At 48.2% G+C, this 22,351-nt stretch overlaps 1 protein-coding gene across 50 annotated transcripts in view; it reads right to left on the bottom strand.

Moving 5' to 3' along the window:
- EPB41 (erythrocyte membrane protein band 4.1) overlaps nt 1-22,351 on the bottom strand; it is a 65,154-nt gene that overhangs the window by 28,800 nt on the left and 14,003 nt on the right. For 43 of the 50 annotated variants that reach the window (XM_085518435.1, XM_085518436.1, XM_085518439.1 and 40 more), the window contains 9 exons: nt 11,762-12,203; nt 10,345-10,575; nt 7,883-7,987; nt 4,925-4,967; nt 3,420-3,495; nt 2,933-3,151; nt 970-1,057; nt 691-843; nt 144-241 (listed from right to left, as the gene is read on the bottom strand). In XM_085518435.1, the coding sequence (XP_085374561.1) occupies nt 144-241; nt 691-843; nt 970-1,057; nt 2,933-3,151; nt 3,420-3,495; nt 4,925-4,967; nt 7,883-7,987; nt 10,345-10,575; nt 11,762-12,203 (1,455 nt within the window). The remainder of the gene's footprint in view (nt 1-143; nt 242-690; nt 844-969; nt 1,058-2,932; nt 3,152-3,419; nt 3,496-4,924; nt 4,968-7,882; nt 7,988-10,344; nt 10,576-11,761; nt 12,204-22,351) is intronic. The other 7 variants (XM_085518437.1, XM_085518462.1, XM_085518442.1 and 4 more) reach the window with 1 other exon arrangement.

Below are 22,351 nucleotides of genomic sequence, written 5' to 3'. Positions count from 1 at the left end.
GAAATGCATTGCTATGTAAGCATTTCATTTCCCTGCAATCATTTCACCCCAAGTTTTGCTGGAACCTAAGGAATGCTGAAGGTGTGTTCATTTCCAGCTGCTCACCTACAGCATTAATCAGCCTATTCGTTTTGGAAACTCACCTGAAAAACGTGTGATGTTCAACACATACTTTCCACAGCTTCTTTGCTGCCCGGTAACTCGGTAGCTTGAATCCAATTGTACTTTCATACTGCTCTTGCTGTTGGAAACATAAGTCATTTAGGTTTGGCAAGAGGCAACTGTTTCAGGAGTGCAGTCCCAGCCCATCTACCTGTCCTACCCTGGAGCACTAAGCTCACTCCACAGACATGCAGGAGGAGCTCAGGTGTGAGAAAAGTAACGGCCTGCCCCATATCTTGCCTCATTTCCAGATAAGGAGGAGGCCCTCTAACCATTTCAGCTGTGCATTGCTTTCAGCCTGGATGTGGGAATACCAGACTGTGCCAGGAGGTGGTGCTGGATGACATATTAAAGTTTTCCTCATCTCTCTTAGCACTTCAGCAAGGTCGCTGGGCTCTACTTGAAGAGCCAAACTAAGGGTCAAGCCAGTATCAGAAGCACAAGAGAATATAAAATGCCTACTCAGTAGGAAGCTTGCTTCCTTCCCAAAGATATCAGAAGATAATTTAATTTAAAGCCACAACGTACCTCCCCTGGGCGAATCTTAATAAAGAAGCTGCTGCGTTTGTAGGAAATCTTCAAGACTTTGGGCCAAGGGAAGCGGTTGATTCTCAGCTTATCTTTGTAAACAAGAAGGCCACTGGAACAGACTCCCAGAGTGATATCCACTCCTTCCAAGTCCTGAGGAAGCACACGTACATTTAAGCACAGACCAGAGTTAAGCTGCTACATGTTGTCCTCCAAATTACTCCTTTAGTCTTTCCCTCAAGCTCTCCATTAATCTCCACACCTCCCACTGATTCCTACCTTGGCGTGGTGAAGGTCAACTCCATACATTGACAGCTTCTTTGCATTCTCAAGGAATTCCAGGTCTGCTTGGGCCGGAGTCATGGATCTGGGGAAAGAGAGAAAGGGTTTGGCATCTCCATAAATGCTGCTTTAATGAGGAGATGCATCAGACCTCACAAATCCATTTACTTGTTAGATCTTTTGCTTTGAGCACGAGCAAATCTGTGCCCAGATGATGAATTTATTAAGTTGCTCTGAACGCACACGTTTGCATTTTGAGACACCCCCATAAAACAGAAGCATCGTTCTTCAGTTCAGTGCTACCAACACCAGGTTAGAAAGTAACTGATCTGTGAAAAAAAAAGCATGGCACAGGGTACAAAACTCCAAGTGGAGAATACTCCAATTCAGCTGAAGGCAAGGAGTGAGAGGTACTGTGCATGTCAAGAACGGCCTTCCCAAACCCAGCTATTATTTGAGGACAGCTGAAACCACATGGCAGATATCCCTGCTGGGGTAGACGAGATGAATGAGACGTTTTCTGGGAACAGATGGTACCATCTGCAGGAAAGGCAACACAGCAGAACTTTGCTTAACAGCAACATCCTGATAATGGAAGCTATTATCAACGTTACTGAAGTGTCCCTGTTAATAAGTTTCAGTTGTGCAAGGTGCATTCAGCAGCTCAGCACTTCATTTTGTTCACTGCTTTGATGTCCTTCTTGCTGAGCACTCACATCCATGCAGCGTGCAATGTAAATGGTGGTATTTAGCAGTGCGTAGGACAAAGAGCACTGCAAGGACAGTGTCCTGCATAGGACCTGAGAGCAGTGACTGTTTCTAACACACACCTTTGCTCCACAAATGAGAGGATGAACACTTTTCCACTTGAAATCCTCCAACAGTTCACAGAACACGGACCAGAGATGAGATGCACACATATTATATACTCCCTATTGCACACAGAAGTGTATTTAAATAAAGCTATGTCCCACACATAAGTAACCTCGTAACAAAAGACATGAATAATTCAGCAATACGATCTGCTGCTTCTGGCACAGCCGAGGGCCTTTGACTCCAAGTCATGAAGCCTGTCAGTGGCCCAGTACTTATTGCCCCTCGTTCCTCTCTGTGCAAATGGAGGGGAATCAAGATTAAGTATTGATATGTAGGCTTAAGTGAGGCATTAATTGTAGCTGCGACGATAGCCAGGGATGTACGCCCACCCCCACGGCTGCACTTCAGTTATTGGTTTCCACATGCTCTGCTCTCACCATCAGTGTGTCATAGCCAGCAGCTTCCCACAGGTCAGGGGGCTGCTAGTGCAACACCTCCACAGCACCTTGGTACCTTGGAGCACTTTTATGGGCTTTTTTCCCCCTAAAATCCAAAAGTATCACTGGAACTGTGCAGCCGCTTGCTGGCTATGGATGCTCTCCATGTCACTCCTCTGAGAGCACACAGCTCCATGGAGCTTTTGCAACCAAAGCACTTGAGAGCATCTACAAAAATAAGGTCAAGATGAGATGTGGGGGAGGGTCTGCCACTGTGACCCTCAGATCTGACATCAGAGCCCTCCAGCCCCACCAGAACAACACACATCTGCCCGGGTCACTAATGCATTTGTGGACACGATGACAGCATAATGCATTTCTGTCCCCTCAAGCATTACCTGGAATAATTCCACACCATAATGCATTACTTGTTATGTACAGCAGCAAACTCCAAGCACGCTGCAGAATACACCACATACACAACAGTATGGGATCTGTTCCAACCAGATCACAACCCAAAACTTGTGTAAATCCAAAAACAAACATATTAAAATAGAAACAACAAGGTTAAAGCACAGAAATCTGCATTTTGGTATGAAACAAACCCCACTTTCACAGCCATACTATTGAAAAGGAGCGCTCATATGGGGCACCTGCCAAAAAAGAACAATCTACAAAGACAGTTTTTAGGTGCCACTGCACTTTACCTGTATGTTTTATGAAGTTCCACAACCTTCTCTTCAAGCTCTTTTGTTTGGTTTGGAGCCAGTTTGAATTCCTTGATGTAATCTGTGCTGTGTAGGTCAGGATCGTAGTCTCCCAGCTCGGACTGCACTGTGTAGGAACCCAGCAGAGCCAAAGTTGCAAAGGAACAAGGCAGCCGCCCTGAGATGATGTCTTGTCGAAGCTGAAGACATAAGTAATACCTTTGGCAGAAGAAAAAACATTAATGTTATTTACAGAGACCTGAGGAAATTTGCTCCCGAGCACTGAACAAAGTCATCACTTGGCACCAATGTGAATTAAGAGCAATGTTTTTTCTCCCATGTATTTTTAATTATGAGATGATCATCACACAGTCCTACACAGGGACTCCACACCTCACTGCTAACCTGATTCCAGCAGCATCCTGAAGGTGCTGAAGTGCTGCTAAGCAAGCTCTCTATCTGCTAGCAAGATGAATGGGGCACTCACCTCGTTATATCCTCTGTCAGCTGAGCAGGATCCGGAGGATAAAACTTGACATTGAAAGTAAAATCCCAGGGGCCTCCTGAAAACACAAAGGGAAGTTTTAGAAACAGAAGAGCTTTGCAACAGCCGACTATCAGACCCAAACAGGAGCTCCAGTGCTGCTCCTCACACAGCTCAGTGCTGAGGCAGATGGCAGAAGGTAGAATCCCATTTAAAAGTACTAGGATACACACACGAGAAAACAAAGCAGGGCAGATGAATACACGTGAAAGGTGCCACAACTAGTGGGGAAAACAATTAAATTCAAGCCCAAGAGGCTAAATTACTCCAATACTTCTTCACTGATTAAAAAAAGGAAGATTCATGAAGAGAGGTCAGACGTGCTGTAGGTTAATGAATTAAGTGTTTCATCACCCGACCCATTTTTCAAACGCCTCCTAAGGAACAGATGTGCTAATTCACTCAGCAGCCTAATGTGCCGCGGCCATGTGGGCAGAGCACACTTCAACACAGCACAGGCATTGATCTGGAAGGAGCAGCAAGCATCAAGGCAGGAAGAGCTTTATAAGTCAAGAGCAAGCTGTGGCAATAAAGCTTGCTGCAAACTCCATGCAGCACTGCTGCACACATTACAGAAAGGAGCCCCACAACCATGTTAAGAAGTGGCATTATTTGTGGTACAATTACAAGCTCTGGTACATGTGTGTGCTGCCCAATGCACAAGCAAGGCAACTCCTAATTGCATCACAGAGCAACCCTGGAACTCCCTCTTCTGCTGTGCTTTTTAGTGCTGTAGCTCCAAAAAATCTTTGCTTCAGGAAGACAATACATGCTTGCTGCTCACTTGCTAAGATTGATTAAAACCTCAACCAGGGAGGAGCCATGCAGTGATACACTTCATTCTGTGCCCCCCCAAACACACCCATAGAACAGCATTGACTCATGAAGCAGTCACACCCAAGGCTGTCCCTGAAAGAAAACAAAAGCCTCACAAGTTTACTTAGCTTTGACACTGCCCTCATCTTGGATGAACTCAGTGCTAGAAGAGCTTACAACCCTTCACAAAGCATGTGGCATCTGCGCTGATCCTGCTTGAGGCCTTTGTTTATCATTCCAGTATATCTGGATCCTAAAACCACCTTGGAGCTCAGTGCCCCACTCCAGCACGCAGCTGGGCTCAGCTCTAACAACCTCTTAGATTTGATATGGCAACTGCTGACATCTCCCTTTCCACCCTATTTAGTAGCAGCAAGGAGAGCACGGCTTGCACAGGGCAAACACACTCCAAGCTATGTTATTGCAAGGAAATGACACTTTCCCTAAGTGTAGAGCATAACTAAATACTTAGGAAGAAGAGAAAGGAAGCACAGACAGATTGAACTTGTGCTGATCCTGCCCAGGCACCCACCCAACACTCAGGACCACAAGGCCAGAGTAATGTGTGTGCAAGGAAGGGGAGAAGGCACACACACATACACACACACACCTGATAAATCACATCCACTTACCATGGACTTGTTTTTTTATTTCTTTGGTAGGATCCAGCCACGTCTGTAAGGGGATAAAAGCATTCACAGTGTAACAGACATTACAGGAACACCACAGCAAACTGCAAGTCATTAACAGTGCAGCAAAAAGACAACACTGGGCACGGATGTGAGCACAGAAACTGAAGATGGAGAGAATGTTTTAGAAGTTTTACTCCAGTCTGCAGCCTCAGCAAGTGAATTTCCACTCTGACAATGAATATGAATGTACAGCTTTCAATGTGAAGCTGTTCTGACTCCTTTGAGATGACCCCATTAACTCAGAGGCTCAGCACACACACAGCTGATGAGCACCCTACATCATGCAGGGCCTTTACAGAATAGGGTTTAAATGAATGAATTTATGCTGGCTCCTGAAAACACAGCAACAGCATCTGAGGCAGCTCTACACAGCACATCCTGCACTGTCAGATCCTATATTCACTATCATTTTAAAAGCAGCATATTATAAAAGGCTGCAACTGCATCCCAGCAGGCATGGTCTCAGCCAAGCCCAGCCAAGGGGAGCACTTGTGCAACACATTTTGCCTCAAAGACCTTTGAAAACAGACAAATCGTGTGCCTGCCTTCTTGTTATGCCCCTTATCTGCGTACTTACCCTCCTCAGAACAAAGATTGCAAAGACCTTCTATTATTAGCTGTGTTCTTTAATGATCTAATCACTAAAATGGGAGTGAAAACATCCAGCAGCTGGAAAGCGTGACATAAACTCAGTCTCTTTAAAGTATGACTCAAGTTTCTAGTAATTATCTCAGCTACAGATTTAGAAATATATCCTTCTTCCCCCTACCCTGTCTCTGTAATTTGGGGTTTTGTGGGATGATGGTACAACAGAAGCCTCAGAACAACACTCCTGTTTTTGCCAAGTGCAGTGGGAGCAGCTCCCAGCACTTCTGTCTCTTTGCAGTGCTGAGGACTGAGGAAGATTTGCACATCTGGGTCTCCTGACGTGCAAGAACTGACACACTGCAACCCCCACACCAATCTCTCTTGACTAGAAGGACTGTTAGCTTTGCGGTAGGGAGACAGCAATGCTTATGTGTAATCTTATCTTTTTATATGCTGGCCTCCCTAACCTGTAAAGCTGGCCATAGAAAACCCATCTGAGAAACAGGCATGCTGCTCCTGCACTTGCTTCTTCCCCATCTATATGCTGGCATTGTGGCTGCTTTGGTGCTAAGCAGAGTCCACCTGTACCCTGTGTAATTCCTGCTTTGAAAACACCCATCTCCAGGAAGGTTTCTTGCTTATGTATGGGAGAACCTGCATGCAGCCTTCTCCCTGCACATGAACACAGGTCTGCATCTCCCTGTTGCTCTGCAAGCTGCCAGGAGGTGAAGAAGCACAGCCATAGACTTCCTACTGAGATCAGTTCCAGCAGTGAATCAGCCACTTGGTGGCAGGTCCCCCATCAGGATAAACCAGGCTTCAAGCGAGCAGCTTCCTCTGCACTGGAGTTAAACCATACACAGCAGCTTTACCTTCCTGCACTCTCAGCCCTGATGCACTGATGTGACAGAGCTGTCTGTTTTCTGTCTCTATGGTTAAAAAGCTGCACAGTCCCTGAGCTCAGGTCAGGCAGCACCCAGATCCAGCAGGGCAGCTTGCTGCCTGTGGCACAAACACAGCTTTGTTTTGCCTGCATATTAGCAATACATACTTTCAATTATTTAGTCCTTTAATAATAAATACATCTTGAAGCCATTGGCCCAACAGGGAAGCTATAAGTGAAGCAAGGGAACAGTCAGAGTGTGGACTGATGAAACTGATCTGAAGGACATAAAAGTGGCCCTTTGTTTCCAATTTACCACATTTCTGGCTAGCTTCATTAAACAGAGCTTGAGTAACTGCTCGAGTTAAAGTGTAACCAGGGGTTTAAAAGATAAGGCACTGATCTGGTCCAACCAACCAGAGTCCTTAAACCAAAACCATTTGAGTAAGAATTTTGGTATGAAAAGGCCTCAATTCAAACCCACCAAATGCTGACTGTGGTGCCAAGGCAGCCAGCTGGTGCTCTGTACCCCTGTCATGTTTTCCCTTTTCAAAGGCACAACACTTGCAGATAAGGGACGCACATACAGTTTGCTGCTGAAATTCCTAACAGCTCTAAGGGATTTGTGGCTTCCTGCTGGGAATGTATCGAAACAATTAGAAAAAAACAAACAAACACCAAAATCTCCAGCCTCAAATCTTAGCCCAAGAGTCCCCCCAGGCACCACCAAGGGTGTGTTTTAGGCTGGCACATAGAAGCTGAATCTGTGCTGGGAACCAGCAGCTGCTGCAAGCTCACCCGCTGTACATTCTAAGCCTTGATTCACTCCCACTTTCCTGCCCGTGTTCCCATCACAAAAGTGATAAAGCTACCAGCATAACTCAATGTTATCGTTCAAAGAATGCACTGAACCACTCGTTATTAACAGTGGCTACATTTGCTGGTGCTGCTCTGGAGGAGGAGGACACCAAGGGTAAAATAAAGCCTGCATGAATTCAAAGCCCAGATTGTTACTGAAACAAGAGGAAGGGGAGTCACAAGTCAGAGGAGGAACAGGAAAACAAACCTAGAGCCTCTATACACCACAGCCCAGCTCTGCCCCTACTTTAAATGAACCTCCATGCAATGACTCCTCTGTGCCCAAAGCAAAGCAGTCACACTCCTGCTGATATCTCTGTGCCTTCCACGAACACAGGCTCAAGGACTGAAGTGCCCCTGCAGTGTGTCAGCATTTAGCTCCATCTAATACCATCTAAGCAGAGCTAACCTCCTCCTCAAGTCACAATACAAGAAGCCCTTTTAGTCCTTTCTCAGCGAGGGGATCAAAAGTAGTTTTAAGAAGAGCATCAGCAGCTTATGCATCCCCATCTCCTTGGAGGATAGCTTTGCAAAGAGCTGAATCCACCCAGAAAAGAGCAACTTCTTACCCTGGAGGTAGGCATGTCCCATATGGCCAAACCAAAATAGTCTTCTTCCAGGAGATTAAGGTGGTCACAGACTTTCTTAAGTAGATCCTGCCCCTTGGCATGTTTCTGCAAAGACACAGAAGAGACACCATAGGAGAGAGTGCTTTTTGTCTGCAGAATGGCAACAGAATCAAACAGCAGACACTACAAAGAAAGGTGAAAAGCATCGACTGGCTTGAAATCAGGATCTCAGACAACCAAGTGCTGATTAAACCACAGCCAATGTGAGACACTAAGCTGCTGCAGGCCTCCATCACAGCCCCCCTTTGGAGACAGTCTGGCTCAGCAGCTTCATGAAAGACTCAGTGGCTCAGAACAAAAGGCCATCATCATTTCCACAACCCCATCTGCTGATGAAACCTACCTTCCCTGTTTTTTGCCTTACACACTGAAAGCTGCTTTGCACTCGACTCCTTGCCTCCGGAAACACTCTCTGAGTATCTCCATCTACTCCTTTTTCTTTTCTTTTTCCAAAATCCTACAGAAGCCATGTGAATGAGCTGGCCCTAAGAACCGATACCCTTTTAGTCCAAAGCGTGAAGAAAAACATCCCTAAAGGCACAAAACTATGGTAACCAAAAGCAGCAAATTCTATTGGAGGATTTGGTAAAAGAAAGTGCAGTTCCAGTGACACCAAATAAGCTTTACTAATGCATCGCTTGTGCTGGCATCTCCCCTTTTAGTCATATTTGCATGGCAACTGATCAAAGACCACAGCCGTGTTTTATTCCAGCCCTGTAAGGCTGTTAGCACACACACTGCAGCTCTACAGTTAATGCACTTCGTGTGTTAGCCTGGGATATTTCTCAAGGAACTGGCACTTGAAGACATGTAGGAATTAAAAGCTTTCTACGGCTGTCAGCTGGAAGGAACGTCTGAAAGCACTTATTCTCTATGAATAAAGGCACTGGTGCTGGCCTTTGCCTACACTTTTGCAATTCCTTCTCAATTAAGGCTTGAATTCTCAACATTCTAGATTGGAATTACAGAATAGTTGGGTTGGAAGGCATCTTACAGCCCCCCACACCCCAAGCCCTGCTGTGAGCTGGCTGCCCCCCAACAGCTCAGGCTGCCCAGAGCCCATCCAACCCAGCACTGAGCAGCTCCATGGATGGGGCACCCACAGCTCTCTGGGTCAGGGCATCACTGCCTGTGGACAAAGAAATTATCCTCCTATCTAACCCAAATCTCCCCTCTTTCAGTTAAAAGCCATTTCTCCTTGTCCTCCTTGTCTGCCTGCGTGAATGGTCTCTCCCCTCATTATAAGCTCCCTTTAAGTACCCAAATGATGCAACAAGGTCTCCCCAGGGTGTTCTCCAAACAAGCCCAGCTTCCTCAGCCTGTTGCCTTTGAAGGAGAGATGCTCCAGCCCTCTATAAGATGATACAGGCATTAAAGCCAAGGCTACTCCTGTAGACAAGAGCTGCTCATCAATAGCAGCCACTGCTTTGAACCCACTGCCATGCTGTGCACATGCAGGATGGCTGTGCCAGACCAGCACAGCACAGGAGCTGCCAGACAGCAGGTGGCTTTTTTGGGGGGCTCCACATGAAATCCCCAACAAACACCCAGTGTTGCAGCAATGCTCCGTGCTGATCCCGCTCAGCAACAATGGCTGCGCTGTTACACAAACTGCCAGCACTGACCTACTTGCCCAGGATCACCCGAGGTGACGCTCCCACAAGGAGCCCAGTGCCCAGATACCTTTTAGCTGGTGGGACGAGGAAAACAAGCTGGTGGATGAGTGCTCCACTGATGAGTGCCCGATTATTAATATTCTGGGCGAGCACTTCAATACTGAAATAGGCATTTCTGCTCGCTTTTTATTGCCCTGACAGCATGGCAGCCCAGAGAGAGAATGCACAAAATAAAGCAGAATAAAAGCTCTTTGCTCTTCTGTAAGTCACCATAATAATTTTAAATTGTTTACTGCAAACATATTCAAACCCTGAGCTAAATGCAGCTTGTTCTTCTTTACATCCAAGCTACGGGAGATAGCCAGCAGCCTGATAGTCAAAGGCACTGTGGGTGAACAGAAAAGCACAGATTAACATGACAACACATTTTATTCAGATGAAAGAGGCAGAAGATATTTAGACAATCCCAACACGGCACAATAAACTGAACTCTCGTCTGGTATGAAAATGAGAGAGAAGATGAGCAGCAAGAGGGGTAACATTCTTCTAAACTTCCTCCCACCTTTAACAACAAGGTGCCTGGAAATCACAGAAGAAACAAACCAACTCCTTCATAACACACTGAATAAGTTATCACAGCTTACAGCAAGATGGTTGTGCAGTAAAAGCTGTTGTGCAACTCACTGGCAGCAAATTAGATCCCCATTAAATAGTGTTGGTGGTAGTTTTCGAGGGGAGGAGAAGTGAGAGGGAAAACGAGAAGAAACAAACTCTGCATGTACTTACATCCACAGAACACTCAAAGATGGTGTCATCCAGCAAGACAACTTTGCAGTACATGTTTCTGTGTCTTCTTATGGATCTTTGGGCAGCTTTCAGATCCTTGTCTGCCTTGGGCTCTGCAGCCTCTGGCTTCAGCTCTGCCTTGGCGCTCTCCTCTTTCCCTTCACCTCCTTCCTTGCCCTCGAGGTCTTTGCTGTCAGGCTCCTGCTCTTCCCTCCTCTCCTCCTGCGCAGGCTGAAAATCCCAGCACAGCCAGTTAGATGGGGCAAACAAAAACCCAGCCCGTGAAACAAGCACTGCACCCCTACGTTTGTTATCAGCCCAGATGCATAACCCACAACCTGAGTGAGTGGGACAACAAGCACACTGAGCAATGGTAATTTGTACAGCACTTCAAGTCATTCTCTTTGTTTAATAGATGATGTAAAAACAAAAAGGGGTCGATTAGAGAAACTGGGGCAGGTTAGATCATGCCAATTTTCAGGCCACCAAAAGGGGAAGTTGCCTTTGAGCCCTGACAACCTCTCCTTTTGCCCACTGAAGCACTTTAGGAGCCAGTTTAAGTCACTCAAGTAGCAGAAAAGGACACAGTTCGGGAACAGAAGGAGGAAGGAAGTGTTGTTTTTTTTCTTAAGCAGGTTAAATGAGTCCACAGCAGACTCGGACAAGTGCTGGAAGTGCCCTATTGCAGCAGGAGCACGAGGCTGCGGCAGAGGAAGGGAAAGCCAAACCCTGGTCTGAGCCGGTGGTGAGCTGTTAATTCAGCCCTATCACATCTCATGAAATCACAGCCAGGCACAGCCGCACACAGGCACTACTGGCTGTGGTATTTAGACACTCAATAACGTCCACAAGCCGCTGACTTCTGTCCCAGCAGGGCTGGGATAATAGGGAGCAGGGAATCAAAGCCCGTAATGCCCGTCGGTCAGCATTTATCAAACAGGCAGCACCTCACAAATGCTTTCACGGCAGAAATATCTGCAGAGTGTCACAGTTCAAAAAGCCACCAACGTCAATCTGAAATAAGAACTAAAAAAAAACCCAACAACCCAACCCTGAATGCTTCATCTGAAATGGCTCTTGCTGAAGGAAGGCTGTGGGTTTGCACTGCAGTCCCTGCTGTTATGGGGCATCCAAATGAGAAATGCTGAGAATGATGAATTCAAACCCAAGTTCTTGAGGGAGTTTCCACAGCTCAGCAGAGCACTGAGACAGCGCAGGGTGTTTTAAGATCACTCTCAAGAGTGAGTATTTGGCAGTATGGTTTGATATTGGAGCATGCTATGCAACACACGGAGATGACAAAGAGACTTCTCAGCATCTCAGGGGTTCTTCTTCTCTATCTCACTGTCAATGCATAAGAATTGTTCTATAATTCTGCCTAAGCAGACACACTGCCATGCCAAGCAGGGTGTTTTACCTGTGTTTCCGCACTGCTTAAGGAGTGAAGGTCAAGAGATGGATCAGTCTTCAGCTCCGGCTCAGGAGCTGCAATCGGGGCCTTCACCAGGATCTCCTCCTCATCAGGGTTGGCTCCTACCCCCGAGTCCTTCTGCTCCCCTCCACCCTCCTTGGGCACATCGGTGTCTTTGTCCTCCTCAGACACCTGGGATTTGGGCCTCCTGAGAAAGGAGGAGAAGAGACGGGACAGACCCCTGCCCTCAGATGCACGGCGTTCCTTCCGACCCTGCTCCTCAGCTGTGGGTGTGTTGCCGTTGGATGCCTTCTGCTTGGGCCCGGACCCCTGCTCTGGGGATGCTTCCTGCTTCTGTGTGTTAGCAGCCCCTTCCTCCTCCTTTGCCTGCTGCTGCTCTGAGTTCTCAGGGTCTGCCGCTGGGCTCTTCTCTGTTGTCATGGTGGTGCTGTAAGAGAGGTATAAGAGGCATCAAACATCACGGACGTGAGTGCTCAGTGCACAAGTAGACATGACACATTATCACACTGCCCTGTCCTGCTGATTCCAGCCTACAAAATACGACAGCAAATAACTCATTCATCTTGTTTTGACAGAAAGCAGCTCTATGGCTGCTCGCCCGTGCTCCTTCACCACTTGGACAATGCCTTGGCATCACATCTACAGCAAGAATGGTTAAAATCTGGGAACAAGGCAAAGGGGAAGCAGAGCCCACATGGTCGTCCTGAGGTCCACTCCCTCGTGAGTCCCCTTCCCCTCTTGCACAGTGCCTGGATGCACAGCAGATGAGGACACAGACATGATGAGATGTTCTTCCTCCTACCAAGCCATGGCCCACAGGGGCTCACAGCACTGCAGCATCCCCCTGCCCACCCAGCCAACAGGAGCTGCTTTTAGGTCAGGAGTTTCATGCCCACCTGTGTTGCTCACATCTTGCTGCAGAACCTCAAAATGATCTAAAAAGGGGGTGGGTGCACAAATACTTACAAACAACACCCTGCTCAGCACAAAGAGGCCGAAAGCACTTTGGGATTCATGAGACCTCTGTGCTGCACCATCAAACATCTGAAAAATTTAAGACTAAAAGGCTTCCAAACAATCTCCATAATGGAGAGCAGATTTCTTCGGAGCTGTGTTATTAAGCTGATGCAATGTTTATTTCAACTTTAGCCTGGGCTGTTGACACAGAAAGATGGAAATCACATGCGGGGAATATCTATTTAAGGTATAAAGAGGCCCTAAAATAATCATGCTTTAGAGAGGATAGAACTAATCTTTGTGCGCTGCATCACATGTATCTGCAGCAAGAAATTGCCACTGCTTACGCAGAGCAAATAGCATATAATCCAATATGCCTCCCAATCCCCCCAGCCCAAACCTCAGCACACAAACATTTCCACAGAGCACAAACTTAAGCAACACGTTAAGGTGTCACCTTCCTACATCTCGGTGCAGCCAATAGTTTTAATACAGCTCCGACTAATTGCCAAAATAAACAAGAGCGCTTAAAAGACCAAAGCCCTCCCAGCTTTCCAAAGCTCCCTAACCCTGCATTTAATGCAAAAGCTTAATGTTATTGCTAAAGCTGTGGTTTATAACAAAGCAGCATTAGGGACCCGCTCTGGCTTTCCTTCCCCAGTAATGCACAATTCAGCAATGCTGCTTTTGCACAGGGGATTTCTGGCAGCCTGCTGGGCCTGTGGGCATTGGAGCACATAGCAGCAGGACCTGGAGTCGAGCTGCATTTGGGCCAGCATCTCTAAAACCCCCTAAGTTCCATCCCCCATTCCATCAACTTGAGCTGGTGACCAACAGGTTGGCCATAAGACATCAGTGGGCTAAGAAAGCCACTGGGATACTGGGATGCACTGAAATGAGCGTGGCCAGCAGGCAGGTGATCCTCCCCCTTTACTCTGCCCTGGCCAGGCCTCATTTAGAACGCTGTGTCCAGTTCTGGGCTCCCCAGTTCAAACAAGATAGTGCTCTGCTGTCTTTAAAACAAAAAGGCAGAATCACGGCTCTGGAAATGAGGAGCAAAGGAAGAGAACAGCAGAAGAGAAGCCTCAACAAGGTGGTAAACAAGACAGCATCCAAACAAACACTTCCTCTGGATGTAGCTTTCTCCTTTTAATCACTAACATCTCTGGAAACAGCCTGTTTGACTGCCTGGATTTCAAAGCAGTTACAAATGTGCTCCCAGTGTCTAAAGGTGGGACCAGTCGGAGCCCAATAAACATCCCCACATCTTTCCTCTGTAACCCAGGAATGGCATCAGAGCTCAGCTTCTCTCAAGCCAAATCCCCCTCCCAGGGCAGGGGATGTGGAGATGGGCACGTAGGAGCACTTCCCTTCCCAATAAACATGGAATCGTGGCACTGAGCCACCAGCACTGATGACCCATGGAGTGCAATGGAGCATCTTGCTCTAAGAGCTGAGCCCTGCCTGGGCTGGCAGCTGCCTCTCTCCTGTTCAAGTTTTATGCTCTCAAAGTCTCAACCCAAAGCAATGAAGCTCACAAGACACACAACCAAGAGGCTGTTTGAGACCATTCCTTCTATCTTTGCTCAACAGCATTTCATTCCCATGCAGGATTTCTACAGCAGGACTGACACAAAGAGCCCGGTTCCTGCTCTGCTGCTCTCTTTGCTGATTATTTAGATATAAAGTGGGTTTTAAATATATTTTCTCCATTGCTTTTCCACCAGGTTTTCCAGCTCTTGTGTGCCACTGGATGCAGAGGGACTCGTTCCTTCTGGTTTTGCATTCAGAAGGACCGTGCTGCTTACCATGCAATAAATAACTGCTCTCGCACAACACATCTTTGATTAGAGGCACAGTTAGCACAGGCATCCCCTATTTGTTGGCTTCTGGTGCTGATGCTTTGGGTCCTGAACAAAAGGGATGCCTGCAGTAATGTGAGATGGGAGGTGGGGGGGAAAGCAGCCACAACGCAGATGGCACATTGGAACCGCCCGGATTTAATTCTCACCAGACCAACCCTCATAATCTACTGTATGTCAGCAGCACCGTGCCCCTCTTTCATCTTCTGGGAGCCTACAGCTTTCCTATTTAAATGAGGGCAAAAAATAGTAGCTTACCATCTGCTGGAAGCAAATCATTTATGTCAAATTGAAGACCAGGCTTAAACAATGACCTGACTAAATGGAGCAGTAAGTGCATTACAACGGAGCAGAGCTGCAGCCCCTCCCCTATATCCTCAGAAGCCCTCCCAGATGCTGCAGCCCTGGACATCACCTTGCAGGAAGTCATGGGCTCTGTTCATCAGCAAAGCACTGAAATTTAAATGAAAACACGTGTGTGCTTCCTGGTAGCAGGGATGGGTGCTTATCATAGAATGGCTTAGGTTGGAGGGGACCTTAAAACCACCTAGTTCCAAACCCCTCGCCATAGAAAGGGCTGCCCACCTTTAACTCAGGCTGCCCAGGAGAACACTGCTCTCATTCAAACCCTGCACTGTGCACTCACAGCATCACAAAGAGCCCAAACTCAGACCATTTCAGAAGGACACCCCCAACATCATCATTACACACACTCAGAAACTCAGGGCTGCCTCAACAACACCCACCTGTACCACTTGTGATGCTCTGTAACCCAAAGTCCCCCCTCCCATAGAGTGGCTTCACAAATTGGAAAGCACAGGAGGTCCTGCTGGCATCTCAACACCTCCTGCACAATGTGACCCCCCCTTGCAGCCCTTCTCATCCCACCAGGACCATTAATTCTCATAGCAGATCCCATCTGAGTGTTCCCCATTCCATGCATGCAATGCAAGGCAGTGGGCACCGCAGCTCTTCAATAGTGCAAAGAAGAGCCGGAGCTTGAGCATCCCAGTGGCCCTCTGCCCCACTCACAGAAATCAAAGCAGTCATTAAAGATATTTTCCTGAGCTCAAGAGCCAATTACACACACATTACAGAGCAGCTCAGCCCTGCCATCCCCCCCCCAGAGCTTCTCTTTTCACCACTGTTTATGGCTGAGGCAGAACCACCAGAGCAGACACTTGGCCTTGCAGTTATTTCACCAGGGTGTTTGTTTGTTTTTCCAGCCTGGCAGTGAAATCAGGCAGCTTTCCCTCTTAATCCCCTTAATTAGGGGTACGCAGCAGTTTTCATTCCTTAATTACATGCATCGACACATCTGATGCAACACATTTGCAAACAACCATTTGCACTGAGGATGGCTTTGAATCAAAATTGCCTGTCGTTTCCCACCCTGCTCTTTGCTGCTGACAGCACAAGATGTCAACCAGCTTTTCCAGCTTTAACAGGACTCATTTAAACACAGCTCCAAGAACCCGCGTGCAGTTTGCATTAAATAATCACCTCTTCTTCTATTCTAGCAGGTTTTAAGGTACTCAGTGGCCACAGAAGTGTAAAATCACCATGGGTCTTGCCTGGGGGGGGGAGCAGAGCACAGCTCTAAGTTGGCAGAGGTAAAGCTACAGTTCAATGCTGACACAAGGGATAGAATAGAGGGACACCTTCACATCCAGCTCCGTTACTTTGGCTGCTCCGTTACGGCTGGACGAGGCACAGTTCATTGCAGTAGCTCAGCTGTCAGGAATCCCTTTGATCCTCCAGGAGGGCACAAAATAATGATGCTGCCACCTTCTGCCTGCCCACAGAGCCATTAGGGCTGAGTCCACGGGGTGCCCACGATCACCTGCTTTGAATTATTGTGCCTATTGCTGCCCTAATGCACTAATGGCTCACGGGGACATGGGAGGCAGACTGCAGCAAACAGCAAGCAGGACATGAAATATCACCTTGGGGAGAAGAGAGAGCACAGAATAAAACAAATATATAAAGGAAGAGAGCACGGCACTGCAGATGTTTTGCACTGCTGGAGACCATTGGAAGCGTCCTCCATCCTCTGCACAGCACCGCTCTGCTCACCTCCTGCACAGCCCTGTGGCTCACAGATGTTGCAATCATTTGCATGGAGGAAATGTGCACAAATGTTGGTTTCTTGGAACTGCAGAAAAGGAAGCTGCGCTCACGCTGAGTGCTTGCAGGGGCAGAGTTACAGACACATTCTGCGCCCACATGACAGGGCTGTTTGCTGCCATTTACAGCTGCTGCTGCCCTGCTTTTGGAGCTCTCCGGGGCTGTATGGGAAGCACTGAGTTTAATGTGGGTTTCAATGCTAGGGCAGGCACTGATATCAGCACTGCTGCTGCATCTGAGCGGTTCTCAAGCAGCTTTTTTACTCCTTCAATTCCCCTCTTGGCACCCCAGCACAGCAGGAGGGCACACTGGCACAGTGCACTGCAGTGCATCTCAAGCCATGCTCAGTCCTGCTGCTGATCCCGATGCCCCTCCATGCAGGAGTCCAAATGCTGCTCTGTGAGATGCACTCAAACACTCCTCTCCCATCCTCATATTCAGCTGCACTCATCCCATCCTCCTCCTGCACCAGCACAGCTGCTCTGCTTCTCTCTCGGGCAATTAATTGTCCCTGGCTTTGTCTCCCCACTGAGCTTTCCCCATTCCCTCTGCATCTCTCCCCCTCCTTCTCCCCCAGCTTCTCCATTTCACTTTACATTAAGCACTGCACCAGCAGCCCGGTGTCCCTGAGTGCATTAAATAGAACCTCAGTGCAAAGGCAGACATTTGCAGGCAGACCACAGGGAACCTGGGGCACAGCTTTGAAGTTGAAAGCGGCTTTCCCTGCTCTCATGGTGTGAGGTTGGGATGCTCCTGGCTCAGACGACGGCAGCAGATAGCACACAGCACTTGAAATGGGGTAATGTTAAACAAACAAGTCAAATAAAGAAGCGAAACCAAACAGACCGCAGCAGGTTTAGTTTAGTATCTCCCCATCAAAATAAATACATCATCGTGGTTACAGTCAGAGGAGACTTTCTGGATGGCTACTGGGTCCTGTGTGCCCACTTCATTCAATCATTATGGTTGGAAAGGACCCCAACCCATCCCACCATGCACATAACCACATCCCTCAGTGCCACATCTCCATGGTTCCTATGGGGTTGGAGGCTCCACCACCACCTGTGCAGCTGTTCCATTGCATTCCCACTGTTTACCTCATTCCCACTGCAGCCTTTCAATACCTGAAGGGAACTTACTCCCAGGAGGGGAGTAAACTCTTGGAAAGGGCTGACAATAGCAGGACACGGGGAAATGGTTTGAAGTTAAAAGAGGGAAGATTTAGGTTGGATGTTAGGGGGAAGTTCTTCACTAGGAGAGTGGTGAGGCCCTGGAACAGGCTGCCCAGGGAGGTTGTGGATGCCCCGTCCTTGGAGGTGTTCAAGGCCAGGTTGGATGGGGCCATGGGCAACCTGATCTATGGGGGATCTATGGGGATCTATGGGGATCTATGGGGTGTCTATTGGGTCTCTATGGGGATCTATGGGGTCTCCTGGGCAACCTGATCTAGTAAAGGTGTATGTTTGGTGGCCCTGCCAGGCAGGGGGGTTGGAACTACATGATCCTTGAGGTCCCTTCCAACCCGGGTCATTCTGTGATTCTGTTTTGGAGAAGAGATTTTACCTAACACCCAACCTGAACCAGCCGTGGCACAACTTAAAGCCATCACCTCTCATCCATTCAACATCCTGTTGACATACATTCTACAAGCCAGGTCTCACAATAGCCCTACCCAAAGCCTGCACGTTTATATGCACGCACTAAATAACAGAAAGGCAGCGTGAAGTGTTTGAGAAGTTCTGCTTATTTTTCCCTTTTTTAACATCTCAACCCCAATTGTGCAACTGCCTCTTGCCCAACAGAAGCCTCACTGCCCAATGACTCTTGGACCAGCTGAGAGCCACACATCTACAGGGACCCAGAGCAGCTCCAGGATGGATCATGCACCAAACCCTGCAGGAGATGAAGAACAGACATTGCTCTCATCATTTGAAACCTGCTGTTCCTATGCAGCTGATAGCAGCACTAGAGGCAGAACCCCACGTGCCCCATGTGCACCAGACACACGGCCGGCGCTTCTCACCGACAGCGGAGCCCGCAGAACAATATTGCTGAAATCCACATTCACGGAGCACAAGAGAACAAAATGCCACACAAATCCTCTTTTCTGCAAGCTCTGTCGGTATCATTGTTAGGGCCAGAGCTGCGATGAGAAGAGCCTTCAAACGACGCCAGGGCGAAAAGGTGAAGAGAGCAAAAAGCCAATGTGATCTCACCCGTCTCCAGCAGACAGATGGCCCGTGCAAGCTGCCTCTCTGTCCTCCAACAGTTGCACCCTTAAGCTTCCTCCTTTGCATTTTCTCATAAGAAATGGCTGCGGGTTCTCTTTATAAAGTGCAGCTGAAAGGAAATGGTCACTTGTTCTTTGCTAGTGGTTCAGTGAGGTGACAATAACACGCACACAAGGACATTCCATTACCTTATCCCTAACACAGGGAGATGGTTCTGAACCTGGCTGAGCACAGCTCTGTTACAGCACTCCTTGCTGAAGCACACAGAGCTGGGATTTACCCTTCCCAGGCATCTCACCTGCTGCCATCACACTTCTGAGCCTGTTTATTTAACCGTGCTCCTACTCTTAAGCTCCCATCCAATTACTGCTCCCAATTACTCAGCACTCAAGAGCCTACATTAATTACAGAGCTCACCCAGCACAGTTAGGAGCTCCACTTGCAACGAGCCCATGGATGAGATGAGCCTCTCCTTTGCAAAATGACAGAGATATATGGGACGGGAGGGACACAGCCCTCAGTGGGCTCCTGTTCAGCCAGGGATGGGCATTGAAACCACACAGAGCCATAAGGGCTGTGCCAGGTAATACATAGACTTACAGCCTGCATGACAAACCAGCCACTTCCAGGCCAAATATCTGCACTGCTCCAAGTCCAACTGGCTTGGAAAACACAATTCATTGCTTGGAGAGGCAAAGGCAGATTTTTCTGGACAAGCAACAAATGACAAGCCTTAGTTCTGAACCTGCTGCTAAACAAGCTCATCAATGCCAATACCAATACATCGAGATCATCTCTGAGTTATAACCCTTCGCTTTAAGCTTGAACAAAGACTTGGGTTCGCCCTCCCATGAACCCTGCACCCTTTGGGCTCTGTGACTCATTGCCAAGTGCCTGCAGCATGCAAACCATGCACCCAAAGAGCAGCCAGTGACTGCACAACACCCAGGCAATGGGTGGGAAAGCAAATGCAACAAAGAGGCATCGAGCTCAGCCCAGAAATGCACACAAAAGCCACCCAGCGTCCAGTTGCTTCCTCCTGCAGTGATAAATGTGGCTGAGCTGGAGCTCATGGTTGTGCTGAGCCCTATGGAGCAGCTGGCTGCATTTATGCACCACTTCCCAAATCCCAGATTTGGTAGGAAAGCTCGGGTGGTGTTTTCCAGCTGAAGGAGCACAAAAAACATTTGTGCTTTTCCGCTTTAAACCAATGACAGAACGTCTCGAGGAGTGATTCTGCTGCAGTGGATCAGGGCAGAGAGGGAGGAATTCCAGCACAAAGCCCACACTTGGCCAGAATCAGATGAACCCATTTCCAAGCCAAGAGCCATTGTGCTTTATGGGCTCTGAACTGATGGATGGGGCAGCAGAAAGGCCTTGAGTTGCACTGGGAGAGGGGCAGGTTGGGTGTTTGGGGTGCTCCAGGGTTGCAGGGAGGTGGCACTGAGGGTTGTGGTTATGGGGATGGTGGGATGGGTTGGGGTTGATGGTCCTAAAGGTCTTTCCCAACCTCAGTGATTGTGTTGTATGATTTTCAGCCACATCCTGGGGGAGGGAAAGGAAGTGCACGGGCAGGAACAAACAGAGCAGAGAGAGCTGCACGTAAACACAGGAAGCGTTTGTTGAAGAGAGCAGTTAGGTGGGCAAGAGGGAAACAGCAGAAACAAAACACAGAACAACAGCCCCAGAGCAAAGCTCTCCTCTATGACGCATGATGGAAACAGGAGCAGCCACGGGCAGAGGAATCCAGCACACCCTTCCCATGTTGATGCCATCACTCCTTGTTAGGTGACCCTTTCCCAGTGCCTGTTAATTAACTGTAAAGCACAGCACCTGGAAGAGCTTCTTTCCAGCACATCTGAACACACCATAGGGCCTGGCTGCATGTGGGAATGAATGGAAGAGCAACACCAAGCCTGGATTCTTCCCTCCCAAACGAGCTTCTCTTCCTGGCTGTTTCACCTCCCCAAGAAAGCAGGGAAGCCCTCAAAGCCTTCAGACTATAGACAGATAGAAACCAAACACCCAACAGACCTCGAGCTGAAAACACCCATCCTGTGTTGCAGCCCAACTCCTCCCTGAGCCCCAAACGCTTCTGGTTTGTACACAGATGAAAGTTATTTCTGCAGCTGCCAGCAGGCAGCCCACACTTCAGTTCTACGCTCCGGCTCTCGGTGTGTCTCTCACCAGGTTCTCATTGCACACGTTTGCTTTCAAGTTGGCAGCTGGAGATAAGAGCAGAGAGGACTGAAGGTTGGTGGAGCAGCTCCGGGGCTCGCTGCCTCTGCTCCAAAACCGAACTGCAACAAATCCAAGCTGCAAAACAAATCCTTGCTGCTCTTTTGCAAGCTATGCTAGATCTTCTTCCTTCAATGAGTTCAGGAGCTGGAAGGCAACAAGCAAAGCAGGGGGCTGCAGGAGGAGAATAACACCCAGCCAAGGGCAGCAGGGCTCAGCTAAGCTGTGTTACCAACCCAGCAATGCCCAGCACTCAGAGGGTGAAGGCTTTTCAGTGCACCCATAGGAGGTGATGGAGGCAGGAGGAGCAGCCCTGCACCATCTTCTGCTTCCCAGGGTTCTGCTCTGCAGCCCGTGAGCAGCTTAGTCATTTATTTAACGAAAAGCTTTTAATTATCTCTCTCACACACACGCATGACGTGGGGCGGGGAAGGGGAGGATATAATCAGCCTACAACGGGTGACCTGCCTGTTCAAAGGAATTGTGTATTTCATAGAAATTGCCAACTAGACCAAAGCTGCTGCTGCTGCTAAGCTGCACCCTGGGCTGGGCTGCATGCTGAGCCCATGCTTGGGTTTAAGCAGGGAGGCTTCTCCCAATGCATGTGCAGCAGGCTGCAAGCTTGGTGTAGATCAGTGCATGGTCTGAACCTGCTGGACGCCAGGCTGATGCATTGGCAGCACACAGCACTCAGTCCTAATGGTAGATGGAAGGGAGAGCCCTGCAGAGCACTGAGCTCAGGGGTTATGGGGGGCTCAGACCCCCTTAGCAGCACTAGTTAGAATGCTGTGCAGCTCAGCAGGACAGCAATGGGGACGTGCATGCTGCAAATGCAACAGCTACAGCAAGTTTGCATAGAAGAGTGTATCAGAATTGCAGCAAAACCCAACGGAGTGCAATTGCTCACACCCAGAGCACACACAGTGCTCACTCTTTGTGGAACCGCTGCATTAAAATAATAATAATAAATTAAAAGATAAAAATAAGAAAGGCATTGAGTGCAGAATTACGAGTATTTTGCTTTGATGCACAATGTCGGCAGCGTTACAAAAGCAAAATAAACAGCAAACAGGAGTAAACAACCGACTGAGCGTAAGGAAACTAATAATATAAATCTGGATTAACTGCAAGCCGTGGACGTTCCGACCTAATCCACCCGA

This window comes from Coturnix japonica, chromosome 17, assembly GCF_054131305.1.
Source record: "Coturnix japonica strain WE chromosome 17, WE-NBRP24, whole genome shotgun sequence".
Taxonomy (NCBI): Eukaryota; Metazoa; Chordata; class Aves; order Galliformes; family Phasianidae; genus Coturnix; species Coturnix japonica.
This window is presented reverse-complemented; position numbering and strand designations above follow the sequence as displayed.